The following is a 25,167-nucleotide window of genomic DNA, read 5'->3' on the forward strand; positions in this document are numbered from 1 at the left end:
CCAAACGTGACCCATCAGGAAAAAAAAAAACAAAAAACAAAAAAGCCAGGGCGGAACCAGCAACGGGTCTGGCGACAGGATCAGTGGGCTTCCCAGCCCAGCCAGTGGGGAACGTTCTGCAGATCCTTCTGGGCACGCGACTTCTGGGATACAAGCTCTACCTTGAATCAGGAGCTTTTTCAAAACCTACTGACCCACAACTTTGGTGGCATCCAGAGCCCAGGCCCCATCAAGGGGTCCCATAAAGCTGGCCGCACGTCCCTACAAACGAAGCGAGGATTCTGGGGGAAGATAGACGGAAAGGTGAGGCAGAGCCCCCAAGCAGATCATTCTGAGCGGAGTCCGCATTCCTGAGCGATGACACAGTTTCCTCCCGGGGTCTGACAGCGCTATTTTAGGAAAGACTTCGAGACTCCAGAGTCCCAATTTAGAGCCTCCAATATTGCAAATTGCCAGATAGACAGCAGGCCCTTGTCAATGGGAAGAAACAGCGTCTTCATGGGACATTCAGAAGAGAAAATGACTAGCGAACATGACCTTGTTCTTATAAACTGAACAACGCTTTGGAATACAATTGTCAGCCGTTTCCAGGGTGCTGTAGATGTCACCAGCTGGTGTCTGACCGGAAATCCTGGGGCCTCGAAGCCCGTGTCCTCCCCCAGAGCATCTGTGGTGATACCGTTGGGGTCTCAAGGATCCAGGGCAGGGAGGAGAACTGCGGGCGACAAGAAGCGTTGAATGTCAACCATTTGCACTCGGTAACTCCGTGGACTTTCTCTTTTCACTCCGGATCTCCTGAGGTTCCGTGGTGTAAACGCCTTGCCGACCAGAAACACCAGTGCCAAAACTCAGGGAGGAAGCGCGGCGTGTGCTCCTGGGGGAGCGCCCCTCATGTCCCAGTGCAGGCCCCAGAGGAGCCCCAGACCCCTTCCACAACCTTCTCCCACTGTGTGTGTTGCCCTTTCCTGGAGCTCTATCTGCCCAGACCGGCTTGTACTACTCCGCGGGGCCCTGCCCGCTCTCTGGTGACTTCTGCCTGGCCTTGGGGCCACCAGCATCGGTCCCCGCCCCCCACTGTTGCATCACGGCCCAGGGACGCCCCTGCTAAGATGTCGCACTTGTTGCGGCCCCATGACTTGCTGGCCTCGGGAGTAGCACTTATGTTCCTGCTCCTTTGTCCTGCCCTGTCTAAGGCGGCTCTGGTGGGGATGGGTGGGGACAAGAAGAAGAGCATCTATTGTTCACAGACGAGCCTCGCTGTCTCCGTCTCCCCGGGGCCATGAGCCTCTTTACGTCCTCACTGGATCTGCACAAACATGGCAAGAAGCGAGCTCTCGCCCTGGGGCTTGGGGGCGGGGGAGGCAGAGGCCACACTCCCCAAAGCAAGGAGGCCACCTGAAAGAAAGGGACCTCTGTGACCAGAAGCATCCACGGGCCGGAGGCCCCAGAGGAGCGGGGCTGGGGAGGGGCCGAGGACAGGAGGAAGAAGGAGGGTCAGCCTGGCGTGACGTGCCGCCGGGTGCCTTTCCTGGGGTTGAAATTGAGGAACCGAGGAGGCGGCGGTGGTCAGAGTCGGTCTCGCAGCGCACAGGATGGGGCAAGAGCTCCCGCCGCTCACTCCGTCTCATGCGTCTACCAGGGCCGGGGAGATTAATGACCCAAGGAGGATATGATATGGTCCAAAAACTTTTCCTGGATTTTTTCCGCAGGCGGCTGAGCCAGAGGCCAACAGCAGAGGAATTGGAGCAGAGGAACATTCTAAAACGTAAGTGACTCAGCCTGTGGTGGTCGCTGATGCTGTGTGGTGGCTTTGGGTCCTGTGCAGGGTACGGGCCACAAAGTCTTTCCCTTGGGCCTGTGTGGAAACGCCTGAGAACAGCTCCGATGGCTGATGCGGGACCCTGGTGTGTTAGAGCATCCCAGGCGGCCTCCCCGCGGAGGAGGCAAACCCGAGCCCACCGGGCCCATTGGAAGCTCCTGGCCCGCAAGGACCACCTTCCCCTCCATGGGCTGTGAAGTCAGAGAAGCTGCAATATTAGAGCCAGTGAACTCACTAAGTGACTGTGAGCAGAATCCGGGTCACCTTCAAGCCAGAACTGACTTAAAAACCACAAATACTGTATCGAGGGCTAAAATAAGGCTGACGGCCGTTTGAAAGCGGGGGCTGGAAACCCTGGCTTTCCGCAGCAGCCGGCTGCTGTTGATAACCGCCCCCCTTCCTTTGAAAATTAAAAGTAGAGTCTAGGAAAGCATTTCCAAGCGAGAAGCCTTCATGTCGCCCTCTCAGGACTCCGGCAGCTGGCCCACGGTCAGCCGGCCGAGTGCTGTCACCCAAGAGGGCCTCGCCGTCACTCCGGCCGTGGGGAGGGAAAATGAAGGCGCAGAGATACTCGAATGGGAAGCGGGAATCCACTTGGTGCATCTGAGGGTCACGAGGGTTCCTCCATGGGGGGGGGGCGGGGGGGAGATGTCCAATGACTGACAAAACAGAACTCTCTGCCCACATCTGTCCCTTCCTTACCACTCTCATCAACACTCTCAAGATGGGTCAACAAACAGCATTTCTAGTTCAGTTCGTGACCCTGTCTCCCCACACACATCCACTTCTAATTTCTCTCTAGAGAAGAGAAACACACGCTATGCAGAGTTTCCCGGGAATGCCGTACCCTGGGCTCGCAGGCGCGCAGAGACACGTACACAAGCGCGCACGTGTGCACACTCACAATCACATGAAGCATCAGTTTGAGGGGCTGGATATTTCCACTGAGACCAAACTAAAATGTTCTGGATCTTCCTTTTTTACTCGTCCCGACTGTGGTCTGGGGACTTGGTCAGTTTTGAAGGGTTAACTGAGGGGGAGCTGCTGCATTTCCCCTGGGGAGGGCTGGGCGGAGCGGGGTGGCCCAGCAAGGCGGCCCCAGACCGGCTGCCTCCTCCCCAGCTCTCAGCGGGCGCGGTTTTCGGGACTGGCTTCCTCAGTGCTCGCTGCATCTCACGTAACTCCTAGGTCTCTAGGAATGTGTGTGTATATTTCTTTTTTTTTTTTTAAGATTTTATTTATTTGACAGACAGAGATCACAAGTAGGCAGAGAGGCAGGCAGAGAGAGAGGAGGAAGCAGGCTCCCTGCTGAGCAGAGAACCCGATGCGGGACTCGATCCCAGGACCTCGGGATCATGACCTGAGCTGAAGGCAGAGGCTTTAACCCACTGAGCCACCCGGGTGCCCTGTATATGTCTTTCCAACCAAGAGGTGCCCTTAGCAGTTTCAAAGCTTCCTATGCCGTAAAAGGAATGAGAAGTTTTTCAAATGATTTCCACGGCCGGGGAAGTGTGTGGCCTGTGTGAAATCTCCCTTTCTGCCCCAGTCTGAGCCCTGATCCATTGTAACCTTTCTGTTGCTGGAGAGAAAGAAAAGCAGGTGTCCGTGTGTCCCGGAAGCAGGGGATCGGGCAGACGTTCTTCCTTCCCCTCTACCTCTTCACGCCCGCACCTACCCAACAGGCGCCTGTGGTTTTCTGGAGGAATCTTGGCACAGGGGCTGTGCTGTGTGGGGGCCCCCAACCTGCCCCCAGCCAGAGAGGCTGCAGCTCTGGGGGACCATTCAAGTCTCAGAAACCAGTGCTGCTCTCGGCAGGGGCTCGGGTTGGGGAAGCAGCAGGTTGAGCCTGTTCCGTGCCCAGCTCCCTGGGAGACCACAGGCGGGTCCCTCATCTGGAAAGAGACTCAGATGTCAGAGGCGGCCACTTGCGTCTAGTAAGCCTGAGGGGCTTAGAGTCAGGCAACCCAAGCGGGGACATGAGAACGTTGTTCCCAGGGTCCCCTTTTGTTCTAGTCCCTCTTCCTTCTTACCCCATCCAAATAGTCAAATTAAAGAACTGCCTGACCAAGTTCAAGCAGGTTGATCGTTTCAGTTTTGAAACTTTTCAGAAATGAACATCTATTTCCCATTAACTCTTTTCCCCCTGGGTTCTGGAACTTTGTTTTCCTAAGTTTGTTTTTTTTTTTTGTTTTTTTTTAATCTCCCTTCTATGGAACCAGAAACTTCATGGCATGAGAAAACCCCCTCACACAAATTATCCTGAGCCTGACTTTCTGAGCTGTAAGTCACTCGAGGAGCCACCTGTGTGAGGGGTGCTGGGGAGAGGGAGGTCGAGTCTCTGCAGCAGAGCCTGGGGGGTCTGCGGCCACCTTCCAGCCCCCCTGCCGGCCCCTGGGGACAGTGATGGCTTTGTCCGGCAGCCAATGAGACACTGTGCACATTTGAGCACATAATGAGTGCACTCTGATGGTGGCAGCAGGCGATGACATCACGGCCCTTTCCTGGCCTCTCTTCCCACTTGTCTAAAGGGGTTGTCTCGGTACCCTCTGCCCAAGAATTCATGACCCTGAGTTTGTAAATGGCTTTGAACTAAAGGTATAGATTCCAGCGGTGGTCGCCCCGCCCCACAGGGGGACCCTAGAAACACACATGGGCGAGGGTGGCTCCGTGCTGGCTCGGGGCTCTGAGGGCGCTTGTGGGGTGAGGAGGCCCCGACGGGAGTCTGAGGCCAGGACCTGGGAGTGAGGGGGAGGAGCCGGCCCCAAGCGACACATGCGGGGCCGGGGGGGGGGGGGGGGCTTATTCCAGCAAGCCAAAAAGGAGCTTGGCTGTCTTAACAAGTTAGCGGGTAGCGTCGTGGCCACTTAACTCCCTTGGCTTTTACATCCTCGTTTACATTTAGGTGTGGCGGCCTCTTGGGCCCCTCAAGGCCCTACTGTCCATTGAGCCCACACATGGTAACCTAGAGCCCCTGAGCGGCCCCCTGGGTCCTCACTCTCCAGGCTTCCATCCCTCTGGCCACCTGCAGATGGCGCCCGTCTGCGGTCTCCTTTCTGCCTCCCAGTTTCTGACGGAGTGGTTCATACTAAGATGTTAATGGTTGGCTCGTTTCGTGAGTTTTTATCCAAGAGAAGCTTGCGTTTTTAAAGGGAACCCTGGGAGAGAGATAAGATCTTTAAGTCCAGAGGAAGGAGCTCTCTCTTGTATGGGGGAGGGGCCCCATAGGGCTTGCTGCACTAGGGTCCTCTGGTGATGACAGCCCATTGCAGGATGTGGGCATTTCTGATGTCCCCGTACAAGATCCTGAACCTCCCCCCGCCATCCCCGCCCAGGGAGTCATAGCAGTCAAATTGTTCACCTGGGGCTGTCACTCAGGGCCTGAGTTCAGCTCTAACCTGCCATTGTCCCTCCCAGTGGGAAGTGTGGCCACCTTCAGGGTGTGTGGCCTCTGGCTGTGGTGGCTGTTGCCAGGGCTGGCAAGGAGGAGCTGGGTGGGACCCACTTCTATGCACAGGGGCTTCCCTCTTTTAAAGACCCGTCCTATCCTGAGATGACCGAAATGCACGGGTGTGCTGATTTGATGAGTTACGAAACATAATTTAACAATGGTCATTTCAAAATGAGAGAACAAGTGCCCAGGGTGGTGCGGAGACTGCTTTCACTAATGTCCTTCTAAAGTCAGGGGTGAGAAGCAGAGACACTCCTTGACACAGTTGGATGGACAGGATTAGGCTTAGACCCATGCCTCCATCCCAGAGCACAGGAGGAAAGTGACATACCACGGTGGCCCGCTTGGCTCACAAGGAGAAATGAGCCCACGTGCCCCGGCCATCTCTCTGCTCCATTCCCCAGACCCTCTTACCTACGGCTCTTTAAACATCTGATGAGTAATCAGCCCACACATTAAGCTGAGGACGTTTAGACTCCGAGGTCTTCTATCCCGAGACACTCTTTAGAAAGTCTAAATGCAGGCAATTGTGTCCCACACTCTGGCCTCCCACCTGCTCTGTGGACTTTTTGGAAGATTTAAAGAACTTATGGAATCAGGGCTTGCGAAAGGTGAGCGTTTTTGGAATTCCTCTGCGCAGCCGGGGCTGCATTTGGCATTAGCCGTGCCTTATTTTGTTTCTGCAACAAGTGGCAGGCACCCCCACGGGCCGGCCTCTTCCCCTGTCCCCACAGAGCACCAGACACGAGGCCACATCGCAATGAGTCCCCGTCCGTCGCTGGGAGGCCCAAGGCAGAGTTGAGCGGGCCCAGGTCTTGTCTAAAGCAGGGAGCCTCACCTTTCCCCAGACACCCGCCCCCCCCCCTCAGCAGCACCCCTACGCTTGTAGGACCTATGTCCTTGCGCCGAAACCACACGTCCCAGCCCAGCATTTCTGCCTGGAGACTTGAAACCTCCCCATGTGGCATAAAGAAAGCAAAGTGAGGCGGCCAGCCAGCTCACCATCCATCTGAAAGTGCAGGCCGTTGGGAAAGCATCCCACAGGCAGGAGGAGGTTGGCCAGGGAAGAGGACAGGAGCTCATGAGCCTCTTTCCCAAGTGGTGAGGGGCTCAGCCTAGAGCCCGCAGACTTTCAGAGGATACACCTGTGTGCGACACTGTTCCCCAGAACCCAAAGCTTCTTGCCTGTTTCTTGCAGCTCGGAATGAACAGGAGGAACAAGAGGAGAAGAGAGAGATCAAGAGGAGGTTAACTCGAAAGGTGAGCGGCTTCTCCAGGTTGGGAGCTGGGACGGGAGAGGGTGGGACCCGGTGGCCGTACAGCTGGAAGTCCTCTCCTCGGTCCTGCTCCCCGGGCGTGAGAGCGAGAGGCTCTGCACGCAGGAGCTCCTGTCCCGGGGACGGTGGTCAGCTCAGTGTCAGGACCTGCAGTCCTTCTGGTTGGTGACGTTCTGTTGCCTGACTTTGTGGCACCCACCCACCCTCAAACAACTTGACAGCCAGTGCATTATACTTCCAATCACAGTGACTATTTTGTTTTTTAAAAATTCACCAAATTCCCTAAAAATTCACCTCGCCAAGCTTTGGAAATTCATTGTCAAAGTCAGTAGTTCAAATATAATGCAGTCATGTGCCTGCGAGTTTCCCTTGCCGCCTCTGAGACTACTCCTTACCTATGAACTGAGAACTGACTGACTGCATTATGCCAAGTCCAATTTGAATTACTGATTAGGAAAATGCCAGAAGTACTGATAAATTTACTGAAGGTGTTTGAAAAGCACTTCAAGCCATAAGGCTAGAATTTTTATGTACTTTAACCCCAAAAATAGATGGCCTGGCAGCTCAAAGTAGACCCAGAAATGGATCTAATTCTGTATGAGTGGCCCTAATAACAGACTCTCATTTGAAACTATTCTTGGATGGCGATGACGAGTTTAATTAATTGATAGCACGTAAGACATAATACTATATTCTGTCTGACTAAAGTGTTTTTAATCAGCCTCCTACAGGGACCATCTTGAGAGAAAGATACTCAAATCTTAGAGACAGTTAAGAGACCCATTAAAATTAATTTTTAAAGGATTATTAATGGATTTTGTCTCCCTAGAAATATTATATAAAGGAAGAAATTCAGAGATCCTAAAACACCATACACTTACTAGGGTGATGATTTGTGTCTCTTGGACTCTCCCTTGGGGCAACCCAAACATCTAGTGACGAGCCAAATGGTGCCCCAGTTATAAGGAGTAGGATAAACAAGTACCCGAAGGGCCAGGTGGTGGGCTGGCACCCCCTCGGTGGGGACCTCGAATGAGAGCTAGGGGACCTTCATGTGGGTGCCCTCACCCAAGTCACAGGCTGATTCTCCAAGTCCCTCAGAGCACCGGTCCTTGGGCGCAGGGCATCCCCCTTCCTGAGCCTGGGCAGTGAGAGGGCCTGGGCAAGGGGTCCTAGCTTAAATGTGCCCTTGAAATGACCAGGGTATCCAGAGCAGGCTGGTGATAACCCATCCTTTCTCATACAGAAAAGCCTAGACATTCAGAAAAAAACTTTAAATCAAATTTTCATCAGGTTTACTGCGGTTGATTGCTGGGCCCAGAAATTTTCCTAACTTTGAGGGGTTTCTTGCTAAAAACTCGTAATAGGAAAATACTGAAGCATACGCTTCGTTCTTACAGAAACTCAGCAAACGGCATCATTTGGCAGCAGAGCAAGGGAAGGGGGCCGCTAGGGATAGGGGCCCCCAGAGAGCCCCTCATTTTTGCAGGGCTCCAAGAGAGAACTGGCTCGTCTTCCTCCCCATTAGGAAAAGTGCCTGAGAATGTCAGCACCTGCCTTCCCCGGGACTGGCTTGGGGAATGGAAAATAATGAGTTTAAGGGAAGGGAGAACCGTTTTTATGAGAGAGGCTGGAAGGAACTTTTACCTCTGTTCTTGCCGCGGCTGATGGGAGCCTGCCAGCACGTAGCGAATTCTGTAAGGCCTCCCGGCCCCGGCCTGGTGCTTTCCCTCTGGATCCTTGAGCATAGCGAGACCACATGCCAGTGGTGGTGGCCACTTTTCAGTTACCCGCAGCCCAAGGATTTCCTCAGTTCAGTTCCATTTACTTTCAATGTACTAGTGAGGAAAATGAACCCCAGGAACTGATGCTGACAGCAACACACCAGTCTTTTTCTTCAGCCAAATTGAGACTAACTTGAAAATGACAGGCTCTGTCTTTTAAGCAATGCCAGCCTCCCCCTTTCAGAAAAGATGCTAGCTATAGCTACGTGAATGGACGGGAAGAAGGAAGGAGGGAGGGAAAGACAGAGGGGAGGAAGGGATGTGCACTTGGGTCAAGTTGTACGAATAGTGGGATTTGGGTCTCGAGTGATTTACTCTTAAGTATCTGGTTTCAGTGATATTTCTGCCATAGATTAGAACGTAAGTCGACCAACCCCTTCTGCCAGCCCACCATCCCCGGAAATCTGACTTGAGCCCCAAAGATCATTTCCTCATCCTCTGAGGAGGGAGGTCCATCAGCCACCAGCCCGACACCCCTCTGGGCACCGAGGAGCCAGGGGCACAGGCTGGTGCTCAGGGGAGTGGGCAGGGGGGGGCGGTGATCACTGGGTGGCTGGCCTCCAAGCTGCCTGAGACGCTCCCAGGGGAAGAAGGGGGTGCCCTCCTGCCGTCCTCGCTCGGAGCACATGGGTACAGCGCCCTATTGATTTGGAGAGATGCTGTCTAGAGTCTCCGTGGGATTCAGGCATGACAAAGAGTCCCTGACCTTTAGATCTAACATTCTGTTTTTCTGTTCACTCTGGACTTCGCTGTCCAGTCTATTAGTAAAACATCCAGATCGTGATTTCCAGAAATAACAACTAGAAATTCCATGCTTGGCCTTGTTCTGGTCATGGTGCACTTAGAAATTAACGCTGTTTGTCCAGCACCCCGTGGTAAATCTTGCCTAAGAAAAGCAAGGAATTTCGAGTGGATGTCCTGTGGCGGGGAGAATACGGAAACGGTGAATGTTTGTACTTTCATGATAGTGCAGAAGCTGCTAAAGAAAGAGCGACGCTGTCGCTCCACAGGAAGTCACCTTAGTGGCGGGAAAGGAGAATAGAAAAGGTCAGCCTGGTGCTGTTCGTTACAGAGGGAGGGTGCTGGCCACGGGGACAGGGACCTCCCTGGAAACTCACAGGCCAGGCCGTGTAAACTCCTCTGGCTGACGGGGCCCGTCTCCTTCCCTGCAGCTCAGCCAAAGACCCACAGTGGAAGAACTTCGAGAAAGAAAGATCCTCATCCGTTTCAGCGACTACGTGGAGGTGGCAGACGCTCAGGACTACGACCGCAGGGCCGACAAGCCGTGGACCCGCCTCACCGCCGCCGACAAAGTAAGCAGAGAGCCGAGGGGTGGGGTGGTGGGTCCTCGTGCCTCAGTTTGCCCTGTGTGGGGCTTTCCCGCCTGCTGCCAGGAGCCCGCAGTGAGAGCAGCAGCGGAGCCGAGGTCCCTGGGCCCCTAGGGGGGTGCTGAGTGGCCACGGGGCGCTGCTTCCCCAGCTCCTTTCCCCCAGGGCTCCAGGCACTCTGCGGAGCGCTCACTGAGCTGCCTCTGCCCTGCCCCGGAGAAGGCACAAGACAGTCCCATAGTAGCACGCGACAGGGCAGCTGGAGGAAAGGCAGCCTGGGAGGCTGGGCCCGGAGGAGCAGAGTAGCACCCATGCGGGCACAGAACGGTCCACGAGTGCCGGGCCCCACACTGAGCGCAGACCTTCCGGGAAGGGGACCCTGTCCTCAGCACCCACGAAGGCTCACACAGCCAAAAAGAGACCAACTCACTGTGTCTGCCGTTATTATAACCGCACAGTAGAAACGGGACACAGATCACAGACGGCAAAACCTGCCTCGCTGCGCTGCCCCCTCGTCCGTTTGGATAACAAAGAGTAACCTGACATTGAGTTTGTTTTATAGGAAATAGCAGCATCCTTCTTGGGGCATCCGGGTGGCTCAGTCGGTTAGGCGTCTTTAGGTCTTGATCTTGGGATGGTGGGTGCAGGCCCTGCCGGGAGAGACACCTCATTCTTACCTGTCCGCCGGACCACGTATCACAATGAACCCCTGCTTCGTAACCCTTTGTGACTCTAGTCCAGTCATCCTGAGGGACTGGAGAGCTAAGGGAATTTTTTTTTAAAGTCTAAATTAATGACTACATCCAATGTGCAAGAAACACTGGGGGTCTCTCTTGAAGAGTCCTGCCTTCGCCCCATGAAGTCCCAGGGCCGATGGCTTTTATAAGAAAGCGAGGCCCACTTTTATAAGTGGCGAGGTCCTCTGCAGCGACGCTCTGGCCTCGGACCAGTCACAGGGAGCGTGAATGCAGGCAAGCTGCTACACGTGGGTGGGAATGATGGGGCCAGAGGCAGACTTTCCAGAAGGGTTTCCCACGTGGCAGGTCTCCCGCACAGGTCCTGGTGAATGGCAGCCTGTGCCCTCCTTTTAAACGTAGCACCCCTCTCTTCCCTGTGCAGGCAGCTGTGGTGAGGGACCCCAGGGACTGGACCCACCATCCACTAGACACACACAGACCCAAAGACCCAGGCCCCAGGTAGTTGTGTCATGTAAACAGGATTGGAGGAAGGGACCTTGCCCTTTGGTTCACCCTCGGACCGCAGTGTGCTTGCTGACCAAGGATGAGAAGGGATCAGCAGAATTCGGGGGACAGTACAGTGTGACCCCACACGCGTGTGCTGAAACTGTGCAGAGCGGGCAGGAAGGGAACTCTCTACTTCCGCACAGGCTGCTTCGGCAGAGGAATAGGAAGTGGTGCCCTGAGGCTGACAAACAGGCACATGGGGTGGGCCCGCCTTCTCTGGGGGGAGCCCGGCTGATCCCGACTAAAGAATTTCAGCCCCCTGGGGAGGAAGTGATGCCAGGGACCTTCCGTCCCACTCGCTCCTCATCACTCCTGGCCTCACCACTCCGATGCCCTCCCCTCAGCCACAGCTCCTCTCTGTGGGCCGTGCTGGAAGGAGGTGGCCGTTCACACGTAGCCCATGTCCTTGGTGATGGCACAGCTCTCCTCAGTTAACAGAGCTGTAAACGAGTGAGTGCTTTGGAAATCAAAGTGGGGCAATCACCTATTCCCTTAATTTGAGGAATTTGACCCACACCTTCTAGAAGGATCCATCTTGAGGTATCCCCGTGCTTGTGGTGAGCTCAGAGTGTTTACCTAAGGAAGACGAGAGGTTGACCTTTAAGTGTGCCCTCAAGACCCCGGGCGTGTGGGGCAGATCTGTGCGGCCTACATGGCGGTGCTCATGGAGAGAGGAAGACACTTCGGGCAATATGCCAGATTTCGCCATTTGTCATTTACATTTAGCGAGAGGGGGATTCTTCGTAGGTTCTGGGTGATTACTTTTCCCGTCCCAGCGAAAGAGTTCATTTTCCGTACTTTGTGTCTTATGGCTTTGTCAAAAAAAAGAGAAAATAAAGACGAACTCCTTTCCGTCTGCCTCTGCTGCATACTCACGGGCCTCTCTCCATTCCAGGCTGCCATTCGAAAGGAGCTCAATGAATTTAAAAGCACTGAAATGGAAGTTCATGAATTGAGTAGACATTTAACAAGGTTAGTGTATCGCGGGGTCCTTTATCTGCTTTTCCAGCTCCTGCTGTAATACTTGCTTCCAGACTGAAACTCTCCCATCTGCCGCTGGGTTGCAGGACGGGGGACAGGTGTGGTGGGGGGAGGTGAGAGGTCAGCGTGAAGTTCCCCTGCGGTTCTAAAGCTCGGGGACAGAGCATGACAGCCCAGGCGAAATAGGACCTCCGGAAAAGCCTAGTTTTTAAATTATCCAAACGAAAGACCTGAGTCAAGATCTTAAGTGCTGGCCACCAATAATGCCAGAGTGGGTCTTTATGGAAACTGAAGCCGAGAAGAAAAGACCACTGACAGTTTATAGCCAAACCTGGGCAAAAATATCCAATCCATATGGCACTTCCAAGGTGGGTTCGCTTCTGTGATTCCATGTCCCCCTGTCCACCTTTGGGGAAACTGAAGCACAGAGAGATTCAAGGGGCTGATAAAAGGTCACGTGGCTAGCTAGTGACAGTCATCAACTCAGTTCTTAGGACTCATACTGGTGCCCAGGTGACCATTGTAGAGAAACAGGACGTACCAGCTCTGTAGTGCGTGGACTCGGGGACACAGGTTGGCCACTCCACCCGGCTGTGGGCCAGCAGGGCCGTCCAGTGGGACCCCCAGGAGCTCTGGAGTAAACCACTCAGAATCAAAGATGAACCTCATGGGCCCCAAGGGCTGGAGGAGTGCTGCACGCGTGTGCCTTTGGGGGGAGGTTTAACCAGATTCAACCCAGCGGTTGTGAGCAATGGGGCATGGAAAGCTCAGACCGGGGAATCTGGCTCCTTTAATAGCCCCTCAGTCTTGATTTAATTATTTGTTTTCCTAGGTTTCACCGACCTTAACAGTCAAATTCCTCTTGAGTGCTATGCTGTCTTCAAAACATAAATTTATAAGAACCATAAGTGCTGGTATTTATTCACTTCCCCATTATGATGTAAATCTTCTGAACTGCCTTTTTTTAAAAAAGAAGAAGAAAAATAAAAGGAAACGTGATCAGGATTCTCTTTGCGAAAACGCGATGGTCACCGCTTGGCGGTCAGAGCCACTGGCACGACCACGGATACCGAGGGCACCGGCGGGCCAGACGGAAGATGGCCTCTCCAGCCAGGCCCGGCAGGCCAGCCTCCCTGAGGCTCGTTTAGGCCCCAGCAGACCTCGTCCCCTGGAGCGTGTGTCACCTGGGTTCAAAGAAAGCCAAGGCAGTGGGTTTGGCCTGGAACGGACTGTGCAAAGCAAATGGTCAGGTGGGTCTTCTAGACTTGGCCAGATACACTGGCTCTAGGCGTGGCGTCTGGCTCGGGGGCTGCTGCAGGGGAGCACTAGCCTCGGTGGCCCCCATCCTTTCTCTCTCTTCAGCCATCATCCAGACAGTGAACAAGAGGGAAGATGCTTTTCTGGGGGAGTCTGTGGTTGACCGTCGGCCCCCAGAGTGTGCGTGCCCCAGATGTGGAGGGCCGCCACGGAGCGCCTCGCCTGTCCCCGCAGACTAAGCTGAGCTGCCTTCCAGGGAGCTGTGGTTTAGAAGGGGAAAGCGGTCATCCGCTCAGTTCAAGTGAACTGACCCATCAGTGTCAAAAAAGCCCAGTGTTGTGGGTGATCTGACGCACACGGCCACCGCCGTGCTGCTCCTGTCGTGCGTCCGAGGGTAAGGACCCTGTTGAGGACAGAAAGGCTGGGGTACGAGACTGCTTGGCCGGTGTTCTTCGTTTTCTCTGTGCACCCTGGGGCCGGGGACTGCGTGGCCTGGAAGTGAACGAAAAGCCTCCGAGTCTAGGACCCGTGCATGCAAGCCAGAGCCCCGGCGTGAAGGACCGGCGTCCGGCCACAGATGGATGGGTCCTCCCGAACCACTCGATGGCCTTCTAGTCTCCTTTCTTTGCACTGACGAGTTTCTGTGGAAGAGCTTCAGGGTTTGGCCTATGGCAGAATCGCGCAAACACCAGCCATGCCGGCCCACGCTGTACCTTCCCGCTCCTCTCTGGAGAGACCCCTTCCTCTCCCTCATGGTGCTGGTAAGGCTGATTGGAGGTGTAGCTCTCACTGTCCCACGCGCTTGGGACCACAGAAGGCAGTGCTCTTTGCCAGAGGGACACCGAAGATAGGATGTGCAGTGAGAGGAAGGACAGCCCCCAAACCCCAACAACTATCTTAACGAGGCCCGCTGCAGCTTCTTGTTTTCCTTCCTAACAGACCTCGTAGGGCCCTCGGCCCCACAGCTCTGCCTGGCCTTCCGGTGTGGTCTCCCAGTTACCACCATTTCTCCAGGTACTGGCTCGCTCCCCTCCACACGTGCCCAAGAGTTAGTGGCCAGATTGGCCTTCACAAAAAAAGGAGTTACCCAGTTCCCACCCCCAAAATGTGTGGGAAGCGTTACTCTGGGGAGGCACACCCCTCCGGGAGGCCATTCTTTTTGCTTCCGGCAGGCATTCACGGCTCCAACGGCTGGCATGAAGCCAGGAGCTGGGCCTGTTTTGCGGGGGGAGCTCAGGGCAGTTCTTGCGGCGGTGCCCACTGTCCACTTTCCTTGTAGCACCTGCAGTGAGCACGCCACTGCCCTGCCCCCGGAGGGGCGCCATCACTAGATCCTTTTCTCTTTGAATGTTGAGTCTGAATAGTCAGCTGCCGTGGGAAGGTATCGTTCAGGGAAAACACGGTCGGGATTTTAGTGTGGCTGTAAACACAGTCTTCCCGAAAGGCTTACTGACGTTTGAATGTGCAAATGGTATGACGAAAGATGTCGGGCTCTTTCGTTTGACTTCTCGATGGCAGGCATCGTCCCACGCAGAAGTGCCTGCCTTGCCAGGATTCGAGTCTGAGCTTCCTGTAACTCCCAGCTGGCCTCGTGCAGCTCCCAGGGCCCTGGTGTGCTGGTCAGGCCTTCGCCGGGCCCAGGAGCGAGTCCTAAGGGAACTCCTTGCCTGGACTCCTCCTTCGAAGGCCAGCGGCTTCTCTGCTGGCTTCCGCTCTTGGGCCTCTGAGGCCCAGGGAACGTGACGCCCAAATCGATTCCCCTGCGGCCAGCCAGCAGCCCAGGTGTCCTGCCCCAAGTGCCCTCCTGTTGCAGTCCAGGTTGAGCACGGAAGACAGGGAACACAATTTCCACTTCTATTCCTGCAGAGCACCCTCTTTGAGAAGTCAGTTGCGGGAATTAGGGGTGAACCTTCCACACCCCTGGGATCTCGCCCGCCACCGTCAAAGTGGGCTACTTCAAGCCCAGTTTAGGGGGCTCGGCAACCTCAGTGGGCCACAGGATGGGGCGTCTGCTGGCTCTTTCCTGCCGTGAAATCTTGAGGTCTTTACAGAAATCTATCCAAATTTCTCTTCTGCCGTAGCGTTAGGACAACTGGAAGATATTACAAAAAAAAGAGGTGAGATGGGCTAGATGGTTCAAAATGCATCCCTTTTCTAAAAAAGCTGCAGTTCTCAAAGGTCTTGTGCATATACATCCCCAGTGGAGCCTTTTGTCATTTGGGTTAGCGTGAGAGGAAATGTGAAATTTCTCAAATCTAAAGGTTTTCCCTCTCGAAATCAGACATTGCCCCTACCCATTTCCACCATCTGTGACGGAAGGGACTGCCATCGGCCTACTTGCTCTTTCAAAATTGCTGATCTATTCCTCTCCAAAGGCCCTCGAAGCCCTGTAAAACTTTTAAAACTTTAGCCTTTATGTCAAATTAGAGAAACCAAACAATGTGATGGTAGATGTGATAAAAAACCTAAGTTTATTTTTCTCCCGCTTATGAACGTGTATTTATATTTGCCGAATGAATATCGTGGTGTGTGCTTCGATGAATGGGATGTCAGGCTCTCCCTGTGCACGGCGGTGGGTGGAGGTCACCTTAAATGACTTTTTCTTCCCATCTGTCTGTCAATCCCCAAACTAGTTGCTTTTTCCAGTTGCTTCCCGGGTGTCTGTACATAGTTTGTCTTTGTATAGGAGCGCTCTCCTGTGTTCGAATTTAACAGATGATGGCTGTATGAGGAAGACCATGTAAATAGAATACAAACTAAACTGGATCTCTATGGCCTAGATTTTGTACATACAGAAACTGCATGGTATTTAAATTATTGTTTGTCTCTGATGATGTATGCAGTTTCTTTAAAAACAAATCCAAAAAAAAAAAAAAAAGTCTAAAAAAAAAAAACCATTTCCTTGACTCCTGTGTGTTTTATCCACCATTGAAGATAGTTCGGCTGAGGACAGGGTTTGGGAGGAAGGCAGGTCAGTCCATCAGCAAACAGTAAGAGTTATGGAGACAGAAAACCACCTCCTGTATCAGCTGGTACCGGGTGGCGGGTGGGGGGAGGCTGGCCGCACAGAAATTTGAGTTCTTCGACTTTGAAAGATACAGCGCCCAACTGCCTGTCCTTGAATAATCTGGGAATCAGGAATATAAATTAACTTGTTACATCCCTCAGAGTCATCTCTGTGATGTCCGATATCAGCTCTGTATAGCAGTAAGAGGGTGTCATTGCCCCAAAGCAAAAGCCCCAAATTACTTGGCTTTTGAGTACTTACAGGTGTCTCCAGGAGAAGTCTTGAGTATTTGCCCTGTAAAGCTCAGAGCTTTATCACTTAACTTTCCGGTCCTCATTTGTCTTTTCGAAGGTTCTGGGGGGAGCAAGAGGGCCTTCGGTGGTTGCTGGCTGCATTTTAGGTGGGTGGAGTTACTGGACATCGTGCGTTGGGTCCGGCATCGGAAGAGGCGCCTACCGCAGTCCTGCCGCCACGCACCACTCCTAGGAATCACGCTGGAGGTCTCAAAGCACAGATGTCAACCCAGGAAGTCGGGGTGGGCCTGAGATTTCTGCATTCCTAGCTAGCTCTCAGGACATCTGATGCTGCTGAGTAGCCAGGGTGTGAAAGAACTAAGGGAGCTGCTCTTCCCTCACCTGGGAGTCCCCAGGCTCAAAAGAGCCGAGTGGCGGCGTGCGCTGCTTATTTCTGTGTAAGCAGAGGCCGCAAAGCCCCCATGGGGGTTGGCCTTCAGCAGCACGGCGGCAGGGGGTGCACGCTCTCCCCTGTGCCGGCAGACGGGCCCTGTAGCAAGAGTCGCAACAGCAGAGACAGCCAGCAGTGACAGGTTTTCAGGGTTCAGGCTGAGAGCTTTGCCCCCCATTCTGCCCTCTGCTTACCCCCTGAGAGCTCTCTGACTTGAATACATCTCATTGGCAGAGCAGGACTACAGTTACCCAAGGGAGTGAGAGACCTAAAAAAAGCTTTGGTAGCACCCTAACAGGCTCTGCCCTGCGAGAGCGAAGGAAACTGACCATCCTGAGGTAGCCCTCTCTGAAGTAAACAAAGGTTATGGCTACACATTCTCCATAGGTAGAGGCCACCAGTGTGTCTGTCCATTAGCTCTGGTTTGTCATCCTAGGACAGACAAGTGGTGGCTGTGTCACAACAAGTAACTGAGCAATGTGGCCAAGTCACTCACTTCTCTGGGCCTCAACTTTCTCATCTGGCAAATGGGAACACAGATGTCCTGTGCTATCAATTAGCACAGGAGCTTTCTACAACTTGGGCTTCTCTGAATTTTAAGACAATAAGCCCTTAGGAAAGAATAAGTTTTAAACAAGTCCTGCCAGGGCAGTCTCTTGGAGAACAGTTTGCATTCCTCTCCTTCAGACCACCTGCAAGTCTGACACACACACCTGCCCCCACTCCTTGCCTTAGGCTGGCCTCTTGGAGGTCTCGCTGGTGGTGCGACCTGCCCCCTCTCCCATGTGCCTTCGTGGGGGCTCATCCCGAAGCTGGTATCAATCAGACTGCCCTATGCTGTCCTGCCATCCCCTTCATCCATGCAAACCACCTGGGGGATGGGGGGAGGCCTGCTGTCTTTCCTTTACAACACCAACTTTGGGGGTGCATCAGTGATGTGCTTACACCTGATCACTGATTGAAAGGACAGGTTTGACACCAGAAACACTCCCTAGCTGGCTCCCTATAGGTCCTTAGCACTCCGCTGGCCTCAGACAAACCACATATCTATACAGCTCAGATCTACCCTGAGCTCCTGGCCTGGGTTTCCAAATGTCACAAAGCAGCAGTATAGCATAGATGTTAGGAACATAAGGTGCTGCCCCATAGCAGGACACCCTGGGACCTCCCGCCCCACCAGGTCACACCCTGTAGGGAGCCCCTGAGGACCCCAGGGCTTCACCTGCCTTGACTAGGCCACCCTCTCCCCATGCAAAGCATTCTGGGACCCTTCAGTCTACATCCCACTGCAGCCCCAGCTACTTACTAAGGTACCCTCTACATGGAGCACTCCAGTACCCCCTGGTCTGTGCCCACCTTGGCTCCAGCTGCCCCATCAGGGTACCTTCTGCATGGAACACCAAGGGACACCCCAGCCAATGCCCACTGCAGCTCAGGCCATTTCACCACAGCAACTCAAGCACTGTCCTGGGAACCCCCCCCCCACCCCAGTCCATGCTAACCACAGCTCTAGCCAGCCAAAGTCATGAGGCACACACAGTCTACACAGGGGATGACCATACACAAAACCATCCCTTCAAATTTAGAAGTAGCTTCTCCCCCTAATTCATATAAACAAACACAAAGTCAAGCAAAATGAGAAGACAGAGGTATATGCTCCAAACAAAAGAACAAGATAAAACCGCAGAAAAAGAAAAGGAAGATAATCAATGTACCTGATAAAAAGTCTGAAGTAATGGTCATTAAGATGCTCACAGGCCTAGGAAGAAGAGTGAATAAATTAAGTGAGACTTTCAACAAGGAGAAAGAAAACATGAAAAAGAACCAGAGTTGAAGAACACAATAACTGAAATGAAAAATACACTAGAGGGAATCAACAGTAGATTAAAGGATGCAGAACAGATCTGCAATCTGGAAAACAGGGTAATAAAGAGCACACAAACTCAACAGCAAAAATAAAATAGAATTTTGAAAATGAGGATAGGTTAAAGGATCTCTTGGACAACATGTCCAGCAAACAAACATTGGCCTTATAGGGCCACAGAAGGAGAGAAGAGAGAGGGGAAGAAAACTTGAAGGAGTGATAGCTGAAAACTTCCCTAACTGGAGAAGGAAATGGACCTCCAGATTCAGGAACCAGAGAGGATTCCAAAACACAAACAGGTCAACACCACACATGATAATTAAAATGCCAAAGATTAAAGATAGAGAAATTTAAAAGAAGAGAGGAGTAACAAGTTACACATAAAGGAAACTCTGTAAGACTATTTGCTGATTTTTCAGCAGAAAGAAACTTTGCAGGCCAGCAGTGAGTGGCATGACATATTCAAACTGCTGAAAGGAAAAAAAAAATTCAACCAAGAATACTCTACACAGCAAGATTATGATTTAGAATTGAAGGGGAGAGAGTTTCCCAGACCAAAAAAAAAAGTTGGAGGAGTTCATCATCACTAAACCAGCCTTATGAGAAATCTTAAAGGAACCATTCAAGTGGAAAAGAAAAGGCCATAATTAAAAGAAAAATATGAAAGGAAAAAATTTCATGGGTAAAAGCAAACATACAGTAAAGGTAGTAAAGCAATCACTTATAAAACTAGTATGAAGAAAAAAAGAAAACTAGTATGAAGGTTAAAAAACAAAAATATGAACAGCAATTAACTAAAAAAATTTAGGGTAATCACAAAATTTTAAAAAATGTAAAATATACAAACAAAATGAAGAGGGATTAAAAATACAGTTCTTTAAGAATATATTCAAACTTAAGTGACCACCAACTGACATATTTAGGATGAAGTAGGACTATATGTTAACTATATGTGAGGTTTATATGAACCTCATGGAATCACACACCGAACACCTATAATAGATACACAAAAAATAAATCCAAAGAAAGCTAAGCAAAATAATAAGAAGGCCATCAATCACGAGAGAGCAAGAGAAGCAGCAGGGAGAACTATGAAAACATCCAGAAGACAACAAAATGGCAATTAATACATACCTATCAAGAATTACTTTAAATGTAAATGGTCTACACACTCCAATCAAGACACAGAATGGCTGAACAGAATGAAAAATCGCCAATCTATGTGCTGCCTACAAGAGACAACAGATCTAAAGACACACACAGACTGAAAGGAAAGGGATGGAAAAAGACATTCCACACACATGGAAGAGGGCAGTGGGGAGGAAATCAGGCAATACTTCCATCAGACAAAATAGACTTTAAAATAAAGGTTGTAATGAGACAGGGGTATTATATAAAGATAAAAGGATCAATCCCGAAAGTGGTGATATAATAACTGTGAACATCTATGTACCCAACACTGGGGCACCTAAATACATAAAGCAAGTATTAACAAACATAAAGGAAGAAATGGACAGTAATGCAATAATAGTAGAAGACTTTAACACCTCACTGACACCAATGGATAGATCATCCAGGTAGAAATCAATAAGGGAAGGGTGTCTTTGAACAACACACGAGACCAGATGGACTTCCTATACAGAACATTTCATCCAAAAACAACAGAATACATATTTTTTTCAAGTGCACATGGAACATTCTCCAGGATGAATCAGATATAGACGACAAAACAAGTCCCAATAAATTTAAGAAGATTGAAATCATCATATCATGCCTCTTTTCTGACCACAACAGTATGAAACTAGAAATCAATTACTTAAAAAAAAAAACAAAAACAAACAAACAAAAACCCACAAACATGAAGGCTAAACAACATAGTACTAAATAACCAATGGGTCAATGAAGAAATGAAAGAGGAAATAAAATACATGGAAACAAATGAAAACGAAAACTACAGTTCAAGATCTTTGAGATGCAGTGAAAGGAGGTCTAAAAGGGAAATTCATAGCAATATAGGCTTACCTCAAGAAACAAGAAAAATCTTAATCTAACTATACACCTAAAGGAACTAGAAAAAGAACAAAACTAAGAAGGAAGGTAAGAAGGTAAGAACAAAACTAAGAAGGAAGGTATGAAATAAGATCATAGCAGAAATAAAGACTAAAAAAATAGGAAAAAATCAAGGAGATCAAGAGCTGGTTCTTTGGAAAGATAAACAAAATTGATAAATCTTTAGCCAGACTCATCAAGAAAAAGAGAGAGGACCCATATAAATCAGAAATGAAAAGAGAACTACACAAGTACAAAGGATTATAAGAAACTACTACAAAACATGGTATTCCAACAAACTAGACAAACTAGAAGAAATGGATAAATTCCTAGAATTATACAGTCGTCCAAAACCAAATCAGGAAGAAATAGGAAATCTTAATAAAACAATTACTAGTAACAAAATTAGACTGTAATTAAAAAACTCCAAACAAACAAAAGTCTGGGACCAGATGGATTCACAACTGAATTCTACAAAACATTTAAAGACTGTTTATTCTTTATTCCAAAAAAACAGAAGAGGAAGGAGGGGCACATGGGTAACTCAGTCAGTTGAGTATCTGACTCTTGATCTCAGGGTCGTGAGTTCAGCGCCCTGTTGGGGTTGGGCTCCATGCCCAGCATGGAGCCTACTTAAAATGGAGAGGGGGGAAAAAAAAAACAGAAGAGGAAGGAAAGCTTCCAAATATATTCTACAAGGCCAGCATCACCCTGGTACCAAAGCGAAAGACACTCTTTAAAAAACAAAACTATAGGCCAATTTCCCTGAACATAGATGTAAAAATCCTAAACAAAATATTAACAAACCACATTCAATAATAAATGAAAAAATCATTCACCGTGATCAAGTGGGATTTATTCTGGGGATACGAGCATGGTTCAATATTTGTAAGTCAATCAACTCAATACACCACAATAATACCAGAAAGGATAAAAATGATATGATCATCTCAATTGATGCACAAAAACATCTGACAAAATTCAACATCCATTCATGATAAAAACTCAACAAAGTGCATTTAGAGAGAACATACTTCAATACAATAAAGGCCATATATGACAAACCCACAGCTAACATCATACACAATGGTGAAAAACAGCTTTTCCTCTAAGATCAGGAACAAGACAAGGATGCCCACTTTCACCACTTTTATTCAACACAGTACTAGAAGTCCAAGCCACAGCAATCAGATAAGAAATAAAAGGTATCCAAATTAGTAAGGAAGAAATAAAACTGTCACTATTTGCAGATTATATATTATACACAGAAAACCCTAAAGACTCTACTAAAAATTATTAGAAATAATAAATGAATTCAGTAAAATTATAGGATACAAAATTAATATACAGAAATCTATTGCCTTTCTACACACTAATAATAAAATGGCAGAAGTTTAAAAAGCTATTCTAGGGGTACTGGGGTGGCTCAGTGGGTTAAGCCTCTGCCTTCAGCTCAGGTCATGATCTCAGGGTCCTGGGATCGAGCCCGGCATCAGGCTCTCTGCTCTGCAGGGAGCAGAGAGCCTGATTATAAATAAATAAAATCTTAAAAAAAAAAAAAAAAAAGCTATTCCACTGGGGCACCTGGGTGGCTCAGTTAAGTGTCCAACCTTTGATTTCCACTCATGTCATGATTTCAGGGTCATGGGATTGAGCCCTGCATCAGCCTCCACGCTCAGTGTGAAGTCTGCTCCAGATACTCTCTCTCCCTCTGCCCCTCTGCTCCTGCTCACTCATGTTCTCTCTCTAAAACAAATAAAAAGAAATTCCATTTATAATTTTATAAAAAAGAATAAAGTACCTAGGAATAAAGGTAACCAAAGAGGTATACTCTGCAAACTATAAAACACTGATGAAAGAAACTAAAGATGACACAAATAAATGGGAAGACATACCATGCTCATGGATTAAAACGATAGTTAAAATGTCCATACTACTCAAAACAATATATAGATTCAATGCAATCCTTATCAAAATGCCAGTACTATTTTTCCAGAACTAGAAAAAATAATCCTAAAATTTAACCACAAAAGATCCCAAAGAGCCAAAGCAATCTTGAGAAAGAACAACAAAACAGGAGGTATCATAATCCCAGGTTTTAATATATACTCCAAAGCTATAATTAATTCAAAACAGTATGGTATTACCACAAAAACACATTCAGATCGATGGAAGAGAATAGAGAAGCCAGAAATAAACCCGTGCTTACATGGTCAATTAACCCATAAGAATATACAGATAGTCTCTTCAATAAATGGTTAAATGGTGGTGGGAAAAGTTGACAGCTACATGCAAAAGAATGAAACTGGATCACTTTCTTACTCATCCTACACAAAAATAAACTAGAAATGCATTAAAGACCTAAATGTAAGGCCTGAAACCATAAAACTCCTAGAAGAAAACACAGGGAGTTATCTCTGACATCAGCCTAGCAACATTTTCATAGCTAAGTCTTCTCAGGCAAGGGACTGCACCAAAATATAAAGTTTGGTGTGCAAAGAAACATCAATAAAAGAAAGCAACCTACTGAATGGGAGAAGATATGAACAAATGATAAATCCAATAAGGGGTTGATATCCAAAATATGTAAAGAACTTAGATAACACTCCCCCCCCCCCCAAAAAAAAATCTTAGAAAAAAATAAGCAGAGAGAGGCGCCTGGGTGGCTTGTCAGTTAAGCCTCCAACTCTTGATTTCGGCTCAGATCATGATCTTAGGGCCCTGAGATAGAGCCCCGTGTCAGGCTCCGCACTCAGTATGGAGTCTGCTTGAGATTCTCTCTATCCCTCTCCCCCTCGCCCCGCTTGGTCTCTAATAAATAAATCTTTTAAAAAATTAAGCAGACGATCTGAATAGACGTTCTTCCAAAGACAGCCAATGTCCAAGAGACACATGAGAAAATGCTCAACAGCATTAATCATCAGGAAACAAAAATCAAACCACAATGAGGTATGGCCTCACACTTGTCAGAATAGCTAGTATCAAAAACACAAGAAATAAGCCTTGGTGGAAAATGTGGAGAAAATGGAACCCTCATGTAGTGAGGAACTAGCGTTTCCATTTTCTTCGGGTAAAAACCCAGCAGTGGAATTACCAGATCATGCAGTAGTTCCAATTTTTTTTTTTTTTTTGAGAAGTCTCCATACTGTTTTCCACAGTGCCTGCACCACTTTACATTCCCACCAACACTACGTGAGGGTTCCACAGGGAATGTCCTCGGTGGCATTGTAATGGTGTTGTGTGGGGACAGTTGGGGAGCTGCACTTGTGGGGAGCGCAGCAAAACACACAGACTTATCCAGTCACTGTGTGGTATACCTGAAACTAATGCAACGTTGCGTGTTGACTATACCTCAATAAAAAAGAAAGAAAGAAGAAAAAAACAACATGGTATGGAGCCCAGGAGCTCAGGGGGTCAAATTCTGGCACTACCTGTTCCTAGCTGTGTCAGGCAAGTGTGCTGTGCTGGGCAAGTTACACTGTGCCTCGGCTTTCACATCTGTAAAATGGGAATAAAGGCACCTATTTTAGTAAAAGGTGGAAGATTTATGCGATCTGAAGAGAAACCGGGGTATAAGACACCTATTTTATAGGGCTCTTAGGAGGATGAAGTAAAACATAGATAAGGCGCTTAGAACACTGCCTGCCATGTAGTCAGCTCCCACTGAACGTTTTAGCGGGCATGCTTGACGCATGTCTCCCAAGCTCCACAAATTCAGTACGTCCCAGACTTTTGCTTTCATATTTTCAAGCCCTGCCCCTCTGCTCCAAACCTGCTCCTCCCCTTCCTTCCTTTTCCAGTGAAGTGTCATCATCCAGAAGTCACTTTCTCTTTTCCACTTCCCGCTGATCATAAATACCTGCCAGTTAGTTCTAGATGCTCTTCCACGCTTTTTAATTAAGGCCCTCGCCTCTCGCCGGGATGATCAGAGCCACGCTCTCCTTGCCTTCACCTCTCCCTGCCTTCACCTCTCCCGGTCCGCAGTCCTCTATCCAGATACAGACCTGCTCGCACCCCTCTCCTGCCTGACGTCTGCTGGCCCCCCGCCTTACTGGTGAGATCCCAATCACCCCCACACCGGCCTCGTTGCTGGTGTGGCCCATACCCCACCTCACCCTCCTGCCGGGAAGCCCCAGAGCAGACCCCAGAGTGGGCCCCTGTGGCATCTGTGGCCCTGGAGCCCGGCACGGGGGCTGGTGATGGGGCCATGCTGAGTGATCACCTCAGGGACAACAAAGGGGCTTCGGGGACTGCGCGCCCAAGCTTCCTTGACTGGAGTCCCTGGAGGCCTCACTTAGGGGACCCTGGATTCTAGTGAGGACAGAGCAGCCACGCAAACACAAAATAGTCTGAACAGAGAGTTGTACCTGACATGTGGCCAGCGTCTCACAGAGACCGTGAGGGCACTTCGTTCCCGCTGACGCC

General features: G+C 49.9%; 1 protein-coding gene across 5 annotated transcripts in view; it reads left to right on the top strand.

Annotated features, from left to right (window-relative positions):
• The window catches only part of PHACTR1 (phosphatase and actin regulator 1), a 305,573-nt gene extending 289,538 nt beyond the window's left edge, over positions 1–16,035 (top strand). For 4 of the 5 annotated variants that reach the window (XM_080807028.1, XM_080807025.1, XM_080807027.1 and 1 more), the window contains 5 exons: positions 1,710–1,765; positions 6,466–6,527; positions 9,501–9,641; positions 11,796–11,872; positions 12,714–16,035. In XM_080807028.1, the coding sequence (XP_080663154.1) occupies positions 1,710–1,765; positions 6,466–6,527; positions 9,501–9,641; positions 11,796–11,872; positions 12,714–12,729 (352 nt within the window). In that variant the 3' untranslated portion in view covers positions 12,730–16,035. Of the gene's footprint in view, positions 1–1,709; positions 1,766–6,465; positions 6,528–9,500; positions 9,642–11,795; positions 12,010–12,713 lie in introns of those variants that run through there. The other variant, XM_080807029.1, reaches the window with a different exon arrangement.
• The last annotated feature ends 9,132 nt before the right edge of the window (positions 16,036–25,167 follow it).

This window comes from Martes martes (genome assembly GCF_963455335.1).
Source record: "Martes martes genome assembly, chromosome: 6".
NCBI classification, from domain to species: Eukaryota; Metazoa; Chordata; class Mammalia; order Carnivora; family Mustelidae; genus Martes; species Martes martes.